At 39.1% G+C, this 21899-nt stretch overlaps 1 protein-coding gene across 4 annotated transcripts in view; it reads left to right on the top strand.

Moving 5' to 3' along the window:
* Window positions 1–1447: 1447 nt before the first annotated feature.
* The window catches only part of LOC119478284 (ras-specific guanine nucleotide-releasing factor RalGPS1-like), a 69379-nt gene continuing 48927 nt past the window's right edge, over window positions 1448–21899 (top strand). For all 4 annotated transcript variants that reach the window (XM_037752919.1, XM_037752917.1, XM_037752918.1 and 1 more), the window contains exons 1-8: window positions 1448–1822; window positions 10017–10156; window positions 12284–12388; window positions 13473–13523; window positions 17478–17561; window positions 17652–17741; window positions 19143–19235; window positions 21536–21662. In XM_037752919.1, the coding sequence (XP_037608847.1) occupies window positions 10100–10156; window positions 12284–12388; window positions 13473–13523; window positions 17478–17561; window positions 17652–17741; window positions 19143–19235; window positions 21536–21662 (607 nt within the window). In that variant the 5' untranslated portion in view covers window positions 1448–1822; window positions 10017–10099. The remainder of the gene's footprint in view (window positions 1823–10016; window positions 10157–12283; window positions 12389–13472; window positions 13524–17477; window positions 17562–17651; window positions 17742–19142; window positions 19236–21535; window positions 21663–21899) is intronic.

Below are 21899 nucleotides of genomic sequence, written 5' to 3'. Positions count from 1 at the left end.
ATTGTTAAAAGGGATATTCTCACACTGTATAACAACTGACAATAAAATTGGTATTTGTCCAAAAAGGACAAGGGGTGATAGGTATGTGTACAAAATTAAAATAAAAGATTGTTTCTAGATGTGATTCACATATTTATGTGATTTAAAAGTTCTTGAAAACGCTCTCTTTCTTTCTTTCTTTCTTTCTTTCTTTTTAACCTTGTAGCATCTGACTTAAAGGTATCATTCATACCTTTTTTTTCATTCATTTTCATTTCAAAATTTATTTTGAACATGTAGAATACAAAAAAAAATAAAATAAAAAATAAAGAAAAGGAATGATGTAATGGCAATTTTCATATCTGCAGTTAAATGTATAAATACTGACTACGCTTTGTATTCGGAGCTCACTTGCCACAGTCCACAACAGGTGGCTGTGCTCGTGAGTCCATCTGCAGTCCATCTGCAGATGTTTTAGTTATTGATGTATGCCTTTTTATTAAATTCACTGAAAGACAAGTTGTTATGTTGGTTTGTGTCTTGTTTTAACAGAAACTGCCACCACAATGATCATACCAACAAGTGGACAGTCAGAAACAAGTAGTATTTACATACAATGAAAAGCGTAAGAAAAATAAATTGTCAAACACTTGATGCCTTTTAATTTTTACATATTCGAAAAGGAGTGAAAAGAATAAACTTATTTAATCCCACCCCTTCTCCATAAGTCAATTATGAATTATTAACCAGCTTCCTTATTAAGCCATAAATATACTTTAATTAAATTTTCCTAAATTTGTCTAACTATAATTATTATTATTTATAATGATTCTAAGTATAATTATTACCTTTAATCTATGACATACAGAAATATAAATTAATTATTGATATAATTATCCTTATCAAAATATAAATTTGTTATAAATCCAGAATACCAATTCATTACTTAAAATATAACTTAATCACAATACCAATTCATTACTTAAAATATAACTTAATCACAATACCAATTCATTACTTTCATATTTAATATAACAGTATTGAGTAATATTACACACAAATATAGGCTATATCCCAACGTGAACACATCATGTTGTGAACATTTGCTTTAGTTTGGTGTAGGAAATCTGGAAAACGTGTGTTTTTATTCCCTCAATCTAGGCTGAATTACAAAATGCACAGTGAAAATCCATCTGGTTTGAATTTGGATTGAAAAAAGAAAATCTATGCAGTGTTTTCTAATACATTTTTTGTTATGACCCAGTCAAGACTTATTGCTTGAGCGAATTTAATAAACGTACCACGAACACACAAGTGATATCCGAGTCTATAGGAAAGCCCATGAAGGCACCACAGATGCACCTGCGTCTGAAGGACGCTGGCTTTAGAGCTGCTCTCTGATTGGCTCTGCTGTGATTAGTAGGCGGGACTTATCTGCAGAGCTCCAGCTGATGATTAGGCGACACACCTGGCTGTCAAGATAAGTGCGCCTACCTACCTGTCACTTCCTGCTGTCGGTGGTGGATTTTTTTATTCATTTTCGCTTCTTTTTTTTTTCCTCTCTTCTCTCTCTCTCTCTCTCTCCGACATAGAGATAATTTGGCACGTCACACAGCCATGTTTGTATGATTCCGTCTAATGTATCCCGCACGGTTTGCGGACCAAACGTTGCGACCTTGGCTTCATGTGAGACTCAAAAGCTCAAAGGAGGAATAAAGAAAACAACCCCCCCTGGACGCTGCTGGGAAAACACCGCTCGGGCTCTTATTGTCGTGTTTATTAATAAAGAAAGAAGAAGCAGAAGAAGCATCAGCAGCTGGAGGAGACACTGCCTGGTTGAAAGGTAAGAACCGCAGAGGCGTTTGCATGCTTTAATAAGATGAGGGAGGCTGTGCAGCAGCAGAAAGCAGAAAGCAGAAAGCAGCAGCAGGCCTGGCTGTGCTTTGCTGGAGGATTCATATATAATAAGGGCTATAAACGCCGTGTCATACACTGCTGCTGCTGCTGCTGCTGCTGCTGCTGTCGTGACACTGGATGCGGATACACTGCTGTGATTCATGAACATGGCTGCTGCTGCTGCTGCTGTTTATGTTTGTTGTTCATGCAGGTGCGCAGATGTGTCTGTGTGCGACACTTGAGCGTGAATCTCGGCTGTCAAAACAGGTTTGTGTATGATGCAGGGCCGGCTCCAGCATTTATTGGGCCTTAGAGCAGAGCATGGCCCTCCCACCTGCACCTTCCACCCTGCACCATGCACCCAAGCCCTGTGATAAATAATCGTGATCAGATTATTGCTAAAAAATAATCCTGATTATCATTTTTGGCCATAATCCTGCAGCCCTATAGTTGCGGCTGTAAATGCACTGAATTCAGATGAAGAAGAACCTTATTTTAAGTCTTAAATAGCCAGATCAAGATGTTTTGGCTTCACTTTTGGGTACAAATATTATCTATAAAATGTTTTTAGGATTAAATTAAGAGCATAAAATTGTTTATTTGGCTCTGATTGTTGCTAATTTTGCACCAGATTGAAGCCTTTAACTTCAAAATGTAGCTAAAAAAAGGGGTAGGGTGAATATTCCTGTATTTTTTTCATATTGCAATATATATAGCAGAAGAAATATTACATCGTGCAGCCCTAATTTGTTCATTAACAGGGATGTGGCACAGCATTAAAGTGAAAACAGTGCTCTACTTATTCAAATGTGAAAGTGTAACAAAAATATGTTATCAGAATAATCGTGATAAATAATCGTGATCGCAATATTGATCAAAAATAATCGTGATTATCATTTTGGCTATAAATCGTGCAGCCCTAGTTGCGGCTGTAAATGCACTGAATTCAGGTGAAGAAGAACCTTATTTTATGTCTTATTATGATGCTATTTGAGCATATAATTATTATTGGTCAAAAAACTGTTTGCTCTCCCGCTTGCCGCACACAAAGGAAGGCACACACTGACGAGTTATATTCATTACAGAAAGTTGATTTAATAAAGAAAAGACCAACTCATTTAATCCGATGAGTCACTTTATTCAATTTGAGGATTTTGTTTGGGTGATGACATCATAAAATATGACGACGGACACTGAAATCTTCATTCAAAAACCTCAATAGAAGCTTTTATTGTAAAAAAATATGACATTCAGTACAGCCCTACCGACCTACTAGCCCTGAAAGTAAATGATAAACAATATGTCTATACTGCAACTAACGGTTCTTTTCATTATGATTAATCTGAAATCAAATCAATATGTGCTTTTTGTAAAAGGCCACTATGTCTGCTATTCTTTTGTTATTTAATTCCTCTGCTGAATATAAATAAACAGGCACACTGCGGGACATGCTTTCTGTTTCCCACTACAAGCAGGAAGCATCCGTCACCATGGATACTGATGGGTGCAATACTGGCTGTTCTGTAAATGCATAATATCCCTCACCCTAAAAAGTATGATATGATTTCATGGCACAATGACCATGTATTATGTATTTATCTAAACCCACTGAAGTGAAGATTTATGACAAAATGATATGTGAAGTAGCGAGATGGAACTTTTCCTCAGTTATCTGGCAGACTTCCATTTAGGGATAGTGGAGTTTGCACAGTCATGATCCACTCATACAGGTGTTTTCACCTATTTAGGTTGATTCAGTACAAACTGTTCAGTACATCCCTATTCTACGGGTGGGGAAAAAATAGGTAGAAGGTAGTTACTGCTCTTATTGTTGTAGTCTGACTAATGTGACGTCATATCTGTATCCGTCAACCAAAACAAACCGCAGTCGGACGAAATGACAAAGCAGAAAACAACGGAGGGTCCACGTGGATACGACCTGCACCTTCACATTTTAAATCCAAAGTGGTAAACACTACACATACAGTAAAGTATGGAAACACTTTGGGTTTCACACATTGCCAGGAAAAGCAGAGCTAGACATGATGGCTAAAGCTGCATGTTGACTCTGTAATGGACAGGAAACGTTATCGTATCATAACGTGCGGTCAAACCGGCCGTCACTCTCATCTCCGTGGTCAAATCGGCCGACGCTACGACTGCAGAGCACCCATATACTGATCTGATGAGGGGTAGAACTGAAAGTTTAGAAAGATGAACTCAATGTGTTCTAGGCATTCTGCCAAAATAATAAAAAAATACATTGTCACCATGGCATCCTAAGAAGAGTGTAAGGATCTGGATCGGCCCTCGAGGGAAGAAGTGGGAAGCACCCTGTTGTTCACTCATCCATGTGTCAGCCGCCACATTAACAGTTTCCTGCAAACTACAGTTTCAGCTCCAAGCGGAGCAGCACATTTGTTGTGACTGAGACAGACAGTGACTTCATCATTTGTCGAGGAGAACAGGTTTACAGTTACCCTCCCGATCTGTATCTCTACTAGATGTTCTATAAAAGGAATCGGTGATAGGATTGCATGAAACGTGTGCAAGTTACAAATTTACCTCCGGTGTGTGATTTATGTTAAAGGGACAGTGTGTAGGATTTAGTGGTAGCCACAGTAATGGTGTGGTTGCAGATTGCAACCAACCGAGTGTGACCCTCCGCTCACTCCTCCCTTTCCAAGACTGCGGTAACGTGAGCCGCCGAGTTTAAAAACTATGTTAACACCATTCTATGTTAACGCTTCTCTCTAGAGCCAGTGTTTGGTTTGTCCGTTCTGGGCTACTGTAGAGACATGATGGTGCAACATGGCGGACTCCATAAAGAGGACCCTCTCCCTATTTTATGTGGATATGAAGGGCTCATTCTAAGCTAACGAAAACACAACAATTCTTAGTTTTAGGTGATTATACACTTACACTGAAAACACAAATATTATATTCCATTTCTGCTAATAGAAACCCCAGAGTGTTACACTCTGTCCCTTTTAAGGAATTGCTACCAACCAAGGTTGCAGAAGACTACATTGTTCCTCACGAGTTTGGGTGCTTGTCACTTATTCTTGGTTTTACTTCTTTCTTTGAAAGTGAAAGTGCTGCAGCTGAGCCACCCACAGCACCCACATGATTTGGAATCTCCCAGGAACTCCACAACATTGGTGGTTTGGGGCTGGTGTACACAGAGAAAGTATGGGAATGCTAAAAGTAGAATGTAATTGGAAGCAGTGGCAAACTGTTTTAATAAATTAAGCTTTTCAATTCAGCAGCACGGCTGTCGCAGTGAAAGCATTTCCCCTGCGGTGATAATGATTGGCTCAAAAGCGCAAATTACTTAATTTATCCTGACTTTATTAGAGTATATTATTGCTTTTTGAAATAACAAATTATACAAATTAATACTTGTTTATTGTTAAATGCAGAACACAAAAGGGCAATGGGGCGCAGCATTTTTTTTTTTCAGCTGAGACACTTTGGTTGTGTCTGGTTGCTATGATACGGTATATCTGCAGAAGTAAAAATGTCGGTGCGGGGTAGAGTACTTGGTCTGGATGAAGGGAAGGCTGAAACACGTATAGAGAGAGAGAATGCACCCACCAAAAAAAATAAAAATCGCAATAAATCGTAATATAGAATCGCGATACTTAAAAATTGCAGTACATATCAAAGTATCGTGATAGTATCGAATCGAGAGATCGTGAATCGTCCCAGCCCTGGTACCAAACATCTCATACTAACAAAGGAGGTTGAATAACGCTCCAAACTTGCGGTAAAATTTTGGTGAGGGAAAACTATCATGGCCATTTTCAAAGAGGTATCTTGACCTCTGATTGTGAGAATGAAAATGGGTTCTATGGGTACCCACGAGTCTCCCCTTTACAGACATGCCCACTTTATGATAATCGCATGCAGTTGCAGTGTGTTCGATACAAACAAAAACAGGGAGCCATAGTGTGATCAGCGGTCAAAAGATCCACATGAACTTTGAATGCATTTTTATGATATTTATTAGAAATTATATTATTATTTTGTAGACAATTTTCTGAAAAGGATAAAAATTGAACCTCTTCAGTATCTCAAAAAAATATTATTTGGTATCATGATTACAATCTTAGACATATTTATAATTAGAAATTTCATCATTAGCTAGTGTCTAATTGTTGTAATTTAAAGTGATGACACACTAAGTCGTGATTTACATAAACAATCATCAACAACAATTGCTGTATCATGCTTTAATTATATTCCCCAGTACAGTATCTGTGTTTATAATCTTTCATTCACTTGTAATACAAGCGACGGAGTGCAGGTCCACCAGGTCTCATTACTGATGATGAGACAAGTGCACAGGAGAGGTTCCAATTGCAAGCGGCTGATCTCCACAGATAGAAGGGACACATTAGAGGGAGGATAATATATAGCTGCTGGTTGCAGCTCGTAACCATTACTGTTAGCTCCCTCACTCTCTCTCAGCTCCCTCCCATCCCCCACCCCACAGGATGGCTCCTTAAAATTTGATTACCATGCTGCTACAGAGATAATTCAGCCCTGACCCCTTTTTACAAACCTCGAAAAAAGGTGTTTGTTCAGCGAGAGGGCTTAATCATAGACGGTGTAAGCAGAAGGGAGGACGTTAGTAATGTGAGAGTACTCTGATGGGAGGAATTTTGCCTGACAACAAGATTCATGAGATTTATTTGTCACATATACATACAAGTACGTATAGTGAAATGTTGTCCCAGGCAGTGCACAATACAAGCACTGTATTAATAATAACTAAGCAAGCAGAAAATACCAGTTAGAACTAATTTCTTTAACGCATTAAAGCAGTTGATCTTTCAGAGGTTGTAGTGGGCTCAGTTTTAAAGCTAGAGTGAAGATACAGATATCATATGAAACTAGAAAAGGGAATAAGGAATACATTGGTACCAACCATGTCATACCAGCCTGTCACGAAGGTTCTGCATTTAGCATAAAAAACTCATGCCAGGCAACAACAGCTGTCAGTGTGTCAGTGTGCTGACTTGACTGCATGTGATTATCATAAAGTGGGCATGCCTGTAAAGGGGAGACTCGTGGGTACCCATAGAACCCATTTTCATTCACATATCTTGAGGTCAGAGGTCAAGGGACCCCTTTGAAAATGGCCACGACAGTTTTTCCTCGCCAAAATTTAGCGTAAGTTTGGAGCGTTATTTAGGCTCCTTTGCAACAAACTAGTATGACATGGTTGGTACCAATGGATTCCTTGGTACCATCCATGGTTTTCTAGTTTCATATGATGCCTGTATCTTAACTCTACCTTTTAAAACTGAACCTGCTACAACCTAAAAATCGCAAGCTGTGTTAAAGAAGTTAGCGTTATTTGCGTTAACCCGTTATTGTCGCGTTAACTTTGACAGCCCTAATAGAGACACATGGGACAAATCTGCATCCTGTGTTTGATTTAACTGGCTAATTAAATGTGTACATTAAATCTTTTCTTTTTTAGCTGGGACCGAAATACATAGTGAGGAGGACATTTTACAGTATAAAATTAAACTTGTCAGTGCTCAAACCTAGTTTGTCATTTCTGTACTGACGTTTCTTGTCTCTGGTCAGCTGACAAATGCACACTATACTGATATATCTGCAATAAACTAATACAAAAAATCTCAATACTATCGTCTCAGATTACCATGTTATACTGTATTTTTATGAGGACATTGTATACCCAGGAATTTATCTGGTAATGCAAAACACATTATGCAAAGTAGGACATTTCAGAATAATAATAACAACAGTAGGGGGTTTATACAGCATATTGCTGATGACGGAGTAGAAGGACAAAATATAATTATGTACTTTACATACAAGTCAACTACAATCTAGTGCTGTGTCCTAACTCCATGCATACTAATTGTATACAATGTGTACTATGTACTAATCTTTATAGTATACAAGAAATAAGCATATTTACAGTTTTATACTGATAGGAAGTCACACAATATGTGTTTTTTTTTTTCTAGTATTTTTTTCTATTTTCCAGATCTTTCTCAAACTGTCTCACCACCATTGCTAAATAATTAACATTTTTTATAGCTGTGAGTAGCTCTTTCGATTTCCCCCGGCATTTTCCTCATGCATTGCATTATGGGAGAATCACGACCATTAAAAGCACACTCTCAAAAATCAAATGCTTTTAAAGTATACATGCATCATTTTTCAACACACTACACTCAAAACCTGCTTAGAATGAGTGTCTTTAGCCGCTCGCATACAATAAAATCTACATACTTAACTGTTTTTACGAACAAGAAATTATGAAATTCTTGCAACTTGTCAATGTGGATGAGAATATGACTGCCGTAACAAATGGAAATCCAAATGTTTTCCAAGGATTTAATTGTGATTGTCAGTATTCTGATGTGTTCCTGGAGCTGTTTTACTAACATCCATAATTTGTTTTCATTTATTCCAGCTGTGAGCAGCTCTCCCTGTTCCCTTGTAAATGCATTGTGGGACATTGTGTCCATCAATTGCACACTTCAAAACAACCACGTGTTTTATTATTATTCACAGTGACTGGTATGAGTATACTTCCTTTTTCACTTTTCCAGTGAGAGCACAATGTAGCCAGAGAACCTGGAACTGGACACACACAGTGTGGGTCTCCTGCTGTGGCTGGTGTATACTGCCATCTAACGGTCACACATGTGTGTTAGTGTTGAGGGAGCTCAGCTTTCCCAGTGTGTCTGTATTCTGTCTCTACTATATTTGCATGCAAGTGCCTGGTAATACTGCTATTTTTGCTGCTATCTTTAACTTATCTTAATATCGAGAAGCCAACATTTTCTGAATTGTAGGCGTCTTATGTTGAGGGACATAAATGGATAATTGATACATCCAACTATAAAGCGAGGAATCTCTGTCTGTGGGTATGTCCAGTGTACGAAATTAACTTTTTGACTCACCGGCTAATGGGACTGGTAGATGAAAAAATCCACTGGCGAAAATAATACATTGCCTTTTTGTGTCACGTACATTTGTTTCAGTACATTTCATTGAGATAATAAGGTTTTACTAAATTTGTATTCAACAAAATTTGAAGCAAAATAATCGAAATATATTAATGGTTAATCAATTCAAGCCTGAATACTATATATATATATATATATATATATATATATACGTTATGATATTATTTTAATACAAACCATGATGGTTTTTTCTAGCAGTTTTGTAGCCTAAACTTAACCACTCGTTTCACAACGTTAACCACGTGACATTGTACGTTTCTGCAAGCGTGATACGAGGCTGACATGAAATGTATTTATGAAACAGGTTTTTCGGTTCATAAAACATTGACATTCAACGTATCATGTGGTTTGCAGAAATGTACAATGCAGAATTTGAATTTTGTACATTTTGAAGGGTTAATCTGGTGACTTTGTATTGCACTTTTATAAAGTTGGGAACTCACAAGAGACACACTCAAACTCAAACAACATTGGATCCTACATTTGCCATAATGCATCTCAAACTTCAGCTCTGACAAAGCTCCTCCAGAGACACAGGAGACATTTTACAACTGTTTTCACAGGCTGACTGCTGGTAGTACTGCCTGCAACTATAATAAACTGATCTTGTGTGTAAAATCAGTGGGGTGCCCCTTTAAAACACTACCTTACTTGGTACTGATAAGTGACTGCTGTAACAGTGAAGAGGCACGGACGGCTTGCATGGTACAACAACCAACGGCTGTCTGTCACTTTCACTTTTGAAAGGAAAAAAAAAACAAATACCTACAGTAAATAATAATAAATGGAGAACACCATCATTTGTAGCATTTGTTATGAGTTAGTAAATACATATAACCCTGTTGTGTGCATGTATAGGAGTGTGGCATACGTGAGTGTAGTAGTGGTCCTCCACACATGCAGCAATTCATTTGCACATTAGAGGGCACCTTAGCACAGAAAACAGCCACTCTGCTTGCAATGCGGTTCTCATCATCTCTGTCTGTTTGCATGTGGGACATCTTGTGGTAGCTTTAGTCATTAGTGATTTACTTCAGGGTATTTCTACTTTTAATGCTATTGAATGGACAATGTAATGAAAAAAAATAAGAGGTTAAAAACTTGTGTCCTCTGTGTTTCCAGGCATGGATGAGAGGTTATGTGCGCCCCCCAGCTAAAGGCCTCTGTCGCCCTGACCTGTGCATCCCGCCAGTCCCTCTGTGAGCATGTATCGCAGGAACGGGCTTTCGGATGGCACCAGCATCAATTCAGTCACCTCGGAGGTAAGAGCAAGCTTTCTGTGGTGTTCATTGCTACAGTTTGTAGTTATGTTAGCCCTGAGGATGGTGATGTCAGTTTTGATAGCCAGTAAAATAAAAGTTTACTACATTAGATAAGTGTGTTGAATTATTTGGGTTGTCAAAGTTAAGGCGATAATAACGCGTTAACACAAATTTGTTTTAACACCACTGATTTCTTAAACACATTAACGCAACTTGTGATTTTTAGGTTGTAGCGGGCTCAGTTTTAAAGCTGGAGTGAAGATACTGGCATCATATGAAACTAGGAAGGAAGAAAGCAAAATAATGCTCCAAACTTTCGCTAGATTTTGGCGGGGAAAAACTGGCATGGCCATTTCCAAAGGGGTCCCTTGACCTCTGACCTCAAGATATGTGAATGTAAATGGGTTCTATGGGTACCCACGAGTCTCCCCTTTACAGACATGCCCACTTTATGATAATCACATGCAGTTTGGGGCAAGTCATAGTCAAGTCAGCACACTGACACACTGACAGCTGTTGTTGCCTTGATTTCCAATAATAAATATATACATACATTTGCATAAAGCAGCATATTTGCCCACTCCCATGTTGATAAGAGTATTAAATACTTGACAAATCTCCCTTTTAAGGTACATTTTGAACAGATAAAAAATGTGTGAATAATCACAATTAATCATGGACAATCATACGATAATTGCAATTAAATATTTTAATCAATTGACAGCCCTTAATATAACTTTTATCAGTTTGATGCTAACTACTGTTATGTTACCAGCCTGAAAGATTCAACTGCAATCTTCTCCTATTCTCTAACTCCTCCCGACCTTTATCTCCTCCCGACCTATTCTCTGCTCTTACCTTGCATCATTATCATTACCCCTATGTGTGATTAATTTGCGACAATCGCAATCAAATATTTCATTAGGCTGACAGCCCTAGTAATTTATACTTAATTGCTGTTTATGCATTACATGAACTAGTATTTATTTGTAGTATTTATGAACTTACTGTCAATAAAAAATGGTAGCAATTGATTACCATGTAATTATTGGTACGCTGGCTGTAATTAGTATATTACCATAGTCCTAAAGAGTGCAGCAGTGGGAAATAATAGTTATAGACAGATGAGACAACAAGATGGCCCAGGGCACTGAGTTTGAACCATACTGGTTTGAAACTTTGAATGATTAAGTTTGGATCACAATGTTGGTCTAGAATACAGTTTGACTAATGATGGTGCTACATTAACATCATTAGAAATGGGTATATTCATGGTTATCTGACCAGTAGTTTAGGATAAATCCTTAGGATGGATTGATCAGCTTTTCTGCCCAGCTGGCACTGTACTTAAATCTGTATTTTTCCACCTGTAGACCACTTCCACGTAGTCTCTTTCTCAAAATGGCTTAATGCTGGTGTCTTTTTTGAATGCCTATTGTTCTCTTTTTCCAAGTAATAATTTATAAAAAAAAAGTCCTTTCCATTTGGTTTTGTTGATTATAATGCCAGAGCTGAGGCTTAACACAGGAAGGATAAGAAGTCAACATTCAAAGCACGTTGATCAAGGCTAAACATCGGAGGCATTTATGTTATATTATGATAATTTGAAATGGGCAGTGTGCCAGGAACAAAGCATCTGTTTTTACTTTAATAACCCAGTGAATCGCACTATGCAAGTCAGTTTTATTTTTAAGTGTCTGCGGTTGTGTCTTTGTCCCTCTCATTGTCCTCTCCTGTCTGTATGTGTCTTATAAAAAGTACCCTGTGGAGTTTTCTTGTAAACAAACAACATTTATGTTACACTGTGTGTACGCTTGAGGTCTAACAGATGTTTGCTTCCTCATAAAACATTTGCAGAGCAGATTTTTATTTGGACGTGTTGACATCCATGCTTACTAGCCAAGCATTAATGTGTTTCTTGACAGCCACCTGTTGCTGGAATAGTGTGAAACTACGGCTGTCAACCGATTGCAATATTTGATTTTGATTAATTGCATGATTGTTTATAGTTGATCACGATTAATTGCAAATTAATCACACATTTTTTTTATCCATTCAAAATGTACCTTAAAGCTTGTTACGTAGGTATAGAGCAGTTACTATGGTTACTGTGTGTGTCTATCTCAGGCCAGCAGCAGCTCTGACTCTCTGGATGGACCTTGCGTGGACTACGCCAAGAGCTACGATGCAGTCGTCTTCGATGTGCTGAAGGTGACGCCCGAGGAGTTTGCTGTAAGTACGCTTCAAAAGTCACTCGGTATTTGTGCAGACGGATCAGATCTTACCTGGAAGACCCTCTACAGACCCCTCTTTATAGTTAGATTAACACTGAATCACACATCTCCAATATGAAAGGGATCCTAAACACACAGAGAATTCTCACCAACTCTCACGTCTCTTTTAGCTTTGTGTTTTTGGGCAGATTTACTGTTATGGTCTCATCAACCTTGTTTCCAGCAGCAGCAGGCTTTTCTAAATTACTATTATAAGTTAACGTTTGTCTAAGCTAAACCAACAGTTTAAGATCACTGTTTTAGAAGATGTGAAATAAAATAAAAAATCTATGTGCAGCAGGACAAAGTGCAAAAGGACTGGGTGAAGTGGAATATAGATGCTCAACAAATGGAAAGACACTATTTCAATCAAAACTTTACTGCATCTCATGTTGTAAATTGCCTCATCATATCACAATTCATGTGACAGCAGCGTTTGCATCTTAAGAATGAATATAAAGTTGGGAAGGATGCTGTGATGCACAGGATTAATGAGCTCTGGAAATCCAACGTCTCTCCATAAACAGCAGAATGCTGAGTTCTAACCAACCAGCCTGATGTGTGTGGACTGGAGGTGTATGGTTTTGCTTTGTAACATGTGATTTAATGAAGGCAAGCACAGTGAACAGTGTGTGTAATGGCTCTGCTATCTGCTGCGGCACTTCTTAAACCAAAGGCTGCAGATCTATTAACAAATGTGACCTGGTGCCTTCAGTTGTCTGCAGACATTTAATGAACTGAAAGAAACTTTTCAGTGGACAACAGATACGAGAAGAATCACTTAGTTTTTTAATTCTGCAGCTTCAGACACAACAGTTCATTATATTCATTTATCTTATCTTCATCAATGATCTTTAGTAGTTATTCCCAGCCCAGCTTTTCCAGTTATGACCTATGGACGTACATTATGTACTGTATACTCCCACCATCATAATTTCATAATGTCGTTCAGCTGTCGTATGTACTTTATATACTGTATATATGCCACTCCTTAATCTCCTGCATATTGAAAGATAATATGGATTTCTTTCTTGTTCTGTCAGAGCCAAATCACCTTGATGGATGCACCAGTCTACAAAGCGATACATCCAGAGGTAAGAGAGACATGTTGTCAAGAGGTTGGTCTCCTGAGCATCATTTCCACTTCGAACTTCCAACACCACATTTTCACCTTGTAGGAAAAACCAGGCTTCCAGCTGGTGCACTGTTTGAGGGCATCTGGTAGTTCATGTCATTTCTCAGTAATTATGTCGGTAGTGTCTGTGAATATTCTTAAATAATTCTTAAAATTAAGAGGACAACAATAATCTACGATTGTCCTATCTCAAACTGTTTCTGAGTAGGAATTGGAGTCCGGTATTAAACGGGCGAGTATTGATAAGCTTTATCGGTATTTTTTAATGTTCTGGTGTAATTTATTATCACGCTGCAGTACACATCTCCTCTATCTGTGAAAGCAAACAGCTGATCAGAGAGGCGGCGGTGGAGACAGTGAAGTAAACCAGGTGAAGTAAAGATAACAACTATGCTCGTTACTGTGCAATAAAACCTTTGCGAGTAAAAAGACAATACTTTATCAACGCACCCGTTCAACAAAATTATGTAAACATGTAGAAAAATGATATTTCAATCTGCTCAGCCACTGCTGCTATGTTTACACAAGCACAGCACGCTAGCTCAGCTTATAGCGAGTAGTTACAAACAAGCTGAAACAAAAGCAGTCTGTCTGTATGTAGTCTAACTGTTTAGCTTAGTTTGCCACGTTTCTTAAAATTCTTGTAAACTATCTGATCAGCTGTCTGAGACACAGCAGTCTCTCATCTGTATATAGCAGCGGTACCTGTAGCAGTGAATCACATCAGCAGAGGGAGGAGGACAGAGGACAGGAGGAGGGACTGATACTGACTGATGTCTGTGCTCTTCATTCTTTATCAACTTCACTCAGGAATATGATTATTTAATGACATTTAGATGAGTATATTATTGAGTTTGCATAGTGATTTGCTGTTGTAAACATTACTGTCGCTGCTCTAGAAACATTTAGTTGCATTTAAAATTAAAATAAATTCTAATCCTCTTCTGAATTTATTCTTTTTTTAAATTTAGTAATGAAAAAGAACCGATGAGTATCGATAAAGAACCGAACCGATAAGGAGTATCCAAAAGAGTAGTAGCATCAATAAAATCCTAACCATATCAATCCCTATTTCTGAGTTAATGTGTATCAGATCAGAAGAAAATCCGAAGTGTTTTGCAGGGGAACCCCTCAGAGATCTACCCCTCTCCACAGAACGATTCCAGTCCTCTTTCTGTATCAAATACTTCTAATGCCTTCACAGCTGTTGCCACTCAGCTGAACCCAGACCGGCCTTAGTGGTTGAACTCTCTCCACTGGAAAACCCTGCATACCCTCTGTTAGTCATTGAAATTCCAGTCAGCGCTCTGCCCTGAAGGATTTCCTTCTACACAGACCGTAGGTAGGGAAGAGAAACAAGCAGAGATGGTAGAGACATTAAAGGACTGATAATTAGAAATGAACTCAAGATGAGACCCTCACAAGCACACGAGACGGTGAACAGTCCTGTTTTATGTCATTTAAGAATAGCCATGCCTGTCAGTGGTGAGCATTATCCACAGAGAGTAAACAGCACTACAAGTTCCAGCTAATTCCACTTTCTTATTAAGACCTTATCTTCTTGATGAGACCAACATACTGCCGATCTACAGTGATTGGTTGACAGAAGACTGAAAGTAAAAGATAAAGTTGTCATCTAACACCATCTGCATGTTAATACCAATTTGTTTTCTTCCTTTGATGTCATTTTAAATATAGTGCCAATAACCTGTTAATCCAATGACGACCATGAAATCAGCTTTATATATTTATTGTAGGGCTGTCAGTCGATTAAAATATTTAATCCAGATTAATCGCATGATTATCCATATTCAATCGCAATTAATCAAACATTTTGTATCTGTTCAAAAGAGAGATTTTTCAAGTATTTAATACTCTTATCAACGTGGGAGTGGACAAATATGCTGCTTTATGCGATTGTATGTATATATTTATTACTGGAAATCAATTAACAACACAAAACAATGACAAATATTGTCCAGAAACCCTCACAGGTACTGCATTTAGCAGAAAAAATATGCTCAAATCATAACATGACAAACTGCAGCCCAACAGCTGTCAGTGTGTCAGTGTGCTGACTTGACTATGACTTGCCCCAAAACTGCATATGATTATCATAAAGTGGGCATGTCTGTAAAGGGGAGACTCGTGGGTACCCATAGAACCCATTTTCATTCACATATCTTGAGGTCAGAGGTCAAGGGACCCCTTTGAAAATGGACATGCCATTTTTTTCCTCACCAAAATTTAGTGTAAGCTTGGAGCGTTATTTAACCTTCTTCCCGACAAGCTGGTATGGCATGGTTGGTACCAATGGATTCCTCAGGTGTTTTCGTTTCATATGATACCAGTATCTTCTAGCTTTTTAAAACTGAGGCAGCTACAACCTAAAAATCACAATGAATTTAGCGGTTGCATCTCAACATAATCTGCCAGTCATTACAATGTTGCTCTTGCGTCCAACATGGGATTGGTCCAAATTTGCATAGTCATGTTTATAATGGAATTTGGATTTGGGGGATTTTCCTGTCAGGGCGGGATGTTCTTCTGTTAATGTCTTTATTTAGGCTTGATAAACACTGGATAAAGTCCTCAAAGAAATGGAAAAAAATCATTGTAAATCAGATTGGCACAGAGTAAAAGGCAAGGGAATTTCCAGTGGTGGTTGGACGGCCGTCAATCCCTGCTGTTTTATTAAATCTATCCCTAGTTTATGTATCAGAGAGAAGTCCAGGGACAGGCCAAGGGTCTCTACTGCGACGTTAAGACCATGTCCTCACCCAATTCTGATGATTTCCTTTCCATTTTTAGCCATGCTGGCGGCATGGCTCTGTGGATGCCAGTGCCTGTTGACCGGTCGGGCTCGCTCACATTAACAGCAGTTCACTATGCCGAGGGAAATAACTGTGGATTTGGCAACAGAGTGCTCCAGGGATGACGTATTTTTGTTGGCCAACCAGGAAGTTAGCATCGCCCTGGTTCCCTTGACAAAAAAACAATGGTGTTTTTTTCATTGGGTTTTGGATTATTGCAGAAAATAAGCTCTGTGGCAAACAAATGTTTATACTTTGTCCTTGCACATTTTGTTCAGCAAGATAATTCACACCAGGCAGTGGCAAAGTGTGACTCTCAATAATAACATTTTTCTGCGGCCGGGAGGCGTTTTGATGTGATTCAGGCGGGAAGAAATTCTTTGAAACATAGGTCAACATATGAGTCACCAGATCTGTTTGATCTCTTTGATCCGGATCTGTAATTGGCTGCGGATCCTCTCTGGCCATACTTTGCCGCTAAAAGTTAAATTTCTCCCAACTTTCGTTTGGCCGCAGAACCAAATAGCTTGCTGAGCTCGGGAGCGGCCACCACAGCTTTTCATAGACATTGTATGGCAGCTCGCCGCAGGCCGCACTTCGCTGCTGCTCTGGTGGGAATTCGGCAACTTTTTTAGGACCTAATGATTTAAATAAGGGCTATTCAAGTGTTTGTACTGGGATGTTTATTTACCTAAAAAAAAAAAAAAAATATCTGCTGATTTGCAGATGTGTCTTTCCCAATGTAAGTCTATGGAAAAAGTATTTTTGGGCCCAATGACATCATGTGACGGACACGGTTGTAATTGCCTGCTTTGGCCTCTAGGAAAATTGGCTCCAAAGCCCGGCAATCTTCCTGGGTTGCTTGGTGCTAATCAGCAAATGTTGGCATGTTAACACGCTAAACTCAGGCGATACGATACACTTTATTGTCCCCCTTGGGTAAATTTTTGTTGCACTCAAGAACTCTTTAACATGATAAACACTAAACCTGCTCATGTTGGCATGCTGTGCCGCAAGTGCAGCCTCACAGAGCCGGCAGTAGTTGCTTATTGTTACAGATTCCTTAAATCTGTTGCTTGATGTGATTTTCTGAATGGCAGGAGTTGGCCAGCTGCGGATGGAACGGCAAAGAGAAACACAGTTTGGCCCCCAATGTGGTTGCATTCACACGCAGGTTCAACCAGGTACGTCTGAAGCAATTTCTAAAGCAAATATTTCAACCATGAGGAAGTAGTTGTAGTTTTAATTTGTGTTGGTATGTTGTTATGTTTCAGGTTAGCTTTTGGCTGGTGAGAGAAATCTTAACTGCCCACACGCTGAAAATTCGAGCAGAAATACTGGGCCATTTTGTCAAAATAGCGAAGGTGAGTTGAAACGCATGAAACACATTCAGTGATATAAGTTATTTTTACAAATAACTTCAAAACCAGAGGACAGAAACATGCCCCTCCATTGTTGTAGGAATAGTGATGTGTGGTAAGCTTTCAGTGTAATAAGAACATCCATCATCAGACATGGAGATGTGTTCAGAAATATAAGCCAGCAGCTGTTGAACTGTTTAAATGTAGCTTTTTTATTTCAAGGTTCACTGTCAGTTGCTTGTAAAGCAATTTCAACATAAAGTCAATTATAGTTTTTGAAGCTGCAGCATGTCGGAGCGACCCAGGTACTTTATTACACTGTATGAGCAGTGATGGAGAAAGCAGACCCTGATGGCAGAAACAAAATGGTGTTTCTCCTCTTGTGGTCTGATCAGGGAATGGTAGCAGATGGAGTTTTTTCCCCAGAGGTCAGTGTGTGGGATGGAAAGGAAACGTGGAACCATGTCATAATGTTCTTGGCAACTTGCAGAGATATCGAAACAAAACTACTGAAGCTCGATTTATACACTGTGACTGTGACTATCCACAAACCCATAATAATCACCATAAGGAACCACTCTGCAATGCTGGATTCGACTGGGCTTCTTAGGGTTTCTACTGAGGTGTGTGATTTATGCTTGGCGCATCCGCGAGGGTCGTGATTGGCCGCATGGCAAAAGTGATGTCACACCATCAGATCATCATGGCCCTTCGTGGGGGTTCCATGCGGCAGGTTTTCGCCTCTCCGTGCACATCCAAATTTTTAATTCTTGAGGACCTTCAAGAATGTCTGTCTGTCTGCACGGATTATAAAAGATCCAAACACTTCCTTGTCACATTTCTCCGTCAGCTCATGTCCGTGCAACCGCCCTTGTGGAAAGTATAACACAAAAGTATGTGTTTACGAAACTCCTCTTTCTGTTTTTCTCGGTTTGTAATTTGCCTCGAGTACGTTAAAAAACTGAACTTTTGCGGGAGATAATGGATTCCGTACGCACTGTGCCTCTCAATCAATGTGAGCTGAAATTGGCCCCCGCCTCCCCAGGATCCTCAAGGATAAGCGGGTGTATTTAATGGATTATTATGGTTATTATGAAGTATTATTATGCCTTAATTAGATAACAATAGTGGAGAGATGTCAGGAAATGAAGAAGAGATAAATGCATCAAAGGTCCCTGGACTGAATCGATCCGGGGACATGGCAATGTGTGGTCGACATCTTAACCTCCAAGACACGGGGGGTGTTTTTAAAGATATTTAAGTTTTTGTTTTTTTCTAACTGATAGCTAATTACAGGTGCATTATTCACAGTGCCAACAGGCTGAACTTACAGTATTTGTTTAACCTGTACTAGGGTAATACCGTACTTTGCGTGTTGTTCATAAAATATCTGTTTGTTCTCAGAAACTGTTGGAGTTGAACAACCTTCATTCTCTGGTGTCCGTGGTGTCTGCTCTGCAGAGCGCTCCCATCTTCAGACTCAGCAAAACCTGGGCGGTAAGACATCAGCTCCATTCACTGAATGAGGAATGAAGTGGGAAAAAAATCAAGTGCCAGCACTGCCTTTTTCAAATGAGTGTGTGAATCGGCCGGTATCTGCAAAGCATTAGAATGAGTACATTTTCAATTTTAACAGTGAAAAAAAAAGCTAAGACGAGAAAGTGCTGATGTTCACAGCATGAATGTATTTACAAAGTAAACGGTCAGATTTGTTTGCAGTATGTTCAGTGGTGCTTCAGGCCAAATGTTTGGATTTTGAACAGTGGGTGGGACATGACTGCCGTTGCACATACGCACAACACACTGTTGGTGCAATTAAATGACATTCGAAAGTAACCAAACCTGAACCCGAATAGAAAACGTTTAAACTAGAGCTGTCAATTGATTAATCGCATGATTGTCTATAGTTAATCGTGATTAATTGCACATGTTGTATCTGTTCAAAATGTATCTTAAAGGTAGATTTGTCAAGTATTTATATGCAAATATGCTGCTTTATGCAAATATATGTATATATTTATTATTGGAAATCAATTAACAACCCAAAACAATGACAAATATTGTCCAGAAACCCTCACAGCTACTGCATTTAGCATAGAAGAATATGCTCAAATCATAACATGGCAAACTGCAGCCCAACAGGCAACAACAGCTGTCAGTGTGTCAGTGTGCTGCCTTGACTATGACAAATTTGCGTGACCGTGTTATTATCGCCGGATTACAGTCCTAGTTTAAACACAAAAGCAGCTGGAAGCTAACAGACCCACACCTGATCTGACTTTTCTGAACAAGATTAATTTTTTTGTTGAGTCTTAACTTCTTAACTGATTTTCCAGACAGGAAAATATCTTGTATAAGATATCGCATGATATTAGAATCATCATGGGTGTCCAAAGGTTCTCCGTTTTTGTTCTCCTAGACCTCAGGGTTGGGTGAATCATAATATTCCGCTGGAGGGATCAGAAAACTGGGCTGGAGGTTTTAGGTGGATCAGATCTTAATTCTCGGCCTCGGATGACCATCCCTCAGACGAAACAGAGATAACATGTGGTGCTTGGCTGTCCACTCTAAATGATTGAATGTTTATGAATACTGACGTGTTGACTGGCCAGTAGCTTTTTCTCAAAACAGGGTGTTTAACTGATCAGTTCCACATCACAGACAGCTGTTTGTGAGCTGCACGCTATTTCTCCTCCATGCCGTTAACAAGCAAACTGTTTGTCCCTGGTTTTAATTTTTGAACATGAATTAATTCATTTTTGCAGTGCTGGATATAAGACTGTGAAAAGTGGATACATCAGCACCGAGCCATTTGGGGACATACTCTATGTGACACATGAGACATTTACTGTATCAGCAAAAACGCTTAATAAAACGCTCATAATATATTACAGATTGAATGAGAAGAGATGAGAGGGGTTGTATTTGTAGGGTTGCCAACTTAAATCAACTATTTGGAGACACTTGAATATGTAGTTTTCAGAGCCTACTAACTTTTACACCTTTTATTTTTCACCAGCTACTTAATCCAAATACTACGGAGAAAATCTGTATTAACTCGTGCCCTCGAGTTCCTTCATAGAGCACTTCTTCGAATCATTCCTGACAGTCCACGCATTGCTGATGTACGGAGCCCCCCTAGACGATGTACTTCAGTAAAGTTGGAAAGATATTGACAGATTCAAACTTCCTGGATCAATAACTCATAAACGAAACGTTGTTAAAACACCAACGATGGCTCTTTCTAACCGTAGTAAGGTAGACAACGAGCTTCAACCTCATTTTAATCAAAACGAGCCGTAGTCCGAGCTGGACACATAACATTGGTCTCTATGTGAGACGAGGTTGTCAGGGACCGTCTACAAAGTGCAATGCCGAAAATTAGTAGTAGTAGTGATAGTTTTGTTATGTCACCTTCCACACGTAACGTAATGACGTCCTCACAAGCGTACAACGTGATGACGTGAAAGGTAGAAGCCTTAGCTTTCTGCTGCAAAAAGAGTGAATTCAACTTAATCAAACAAATTAGTTATCGCTCAGTGTGATGCACTGCAGACCTCCTCTAACTCACTGCACATCAACATTGCATAATTAGCTGTCTACTGCAGATGCAAGGAGGGAAAAACCTACAAAACATTGTAGTTAGGGGGTTTTGGAACACAGTCACGCTTTGATTTGGTTCGGGTAAAATATCATGATGTAATATTTGTGTGGTTGCCATAGTTCCCATTCAGGTAATAGGCTGGGAATGAGAATGACAAATCAAACATGTGTGTAATTGTTCTCCTCTGTTGTAGTTGATCAGTCGGAAAGACAAGGCCACATTTGAGAAGCTGAACTATCTGACATCCAAGGAAGAGAACTACACCCGCATGAGGGAATACATCCGCACCCTGAAGATGGTGCCCTGTATTCCTTACCTTGGTAAGTCCTCCTTCTGGATTTTAACACACCCTGCTTTAAATCCTTTTAAAGGTAGTGGTTTCCAAGCCCGTCAACATCTTACACGACTAGTCTGAATTCCAGTTGGCAGATTTAAGCACTGCATTGTTTTTACTTAAAGGTGCTTCATTGTCACTCATTGATTTACGCTTTACTCTGTTTTCATGCCTTGCGGTTTGTCTTACCGGTATCGGTTTTCTGAGCTGATGATATCAAAGT

Source organism: Sebastes umbrosus, chromosome 19 (assembly GCF_015220745.1).
Source record: "Sebastes umbrosus isolate fSebUmb1 chromosome 19, fSebUmb1.pri, whole genome shotgun sequence".
Taxonomy (NCBI): Eukaryota; Metazoa; Chordata; class Actinopteri; order Perciformes; family Sebastidae; genus Sebastes; species Sebastes umbrosus.
This window is presented reverse-complemented; position numbering and strand designations above follow the sequence as displayed.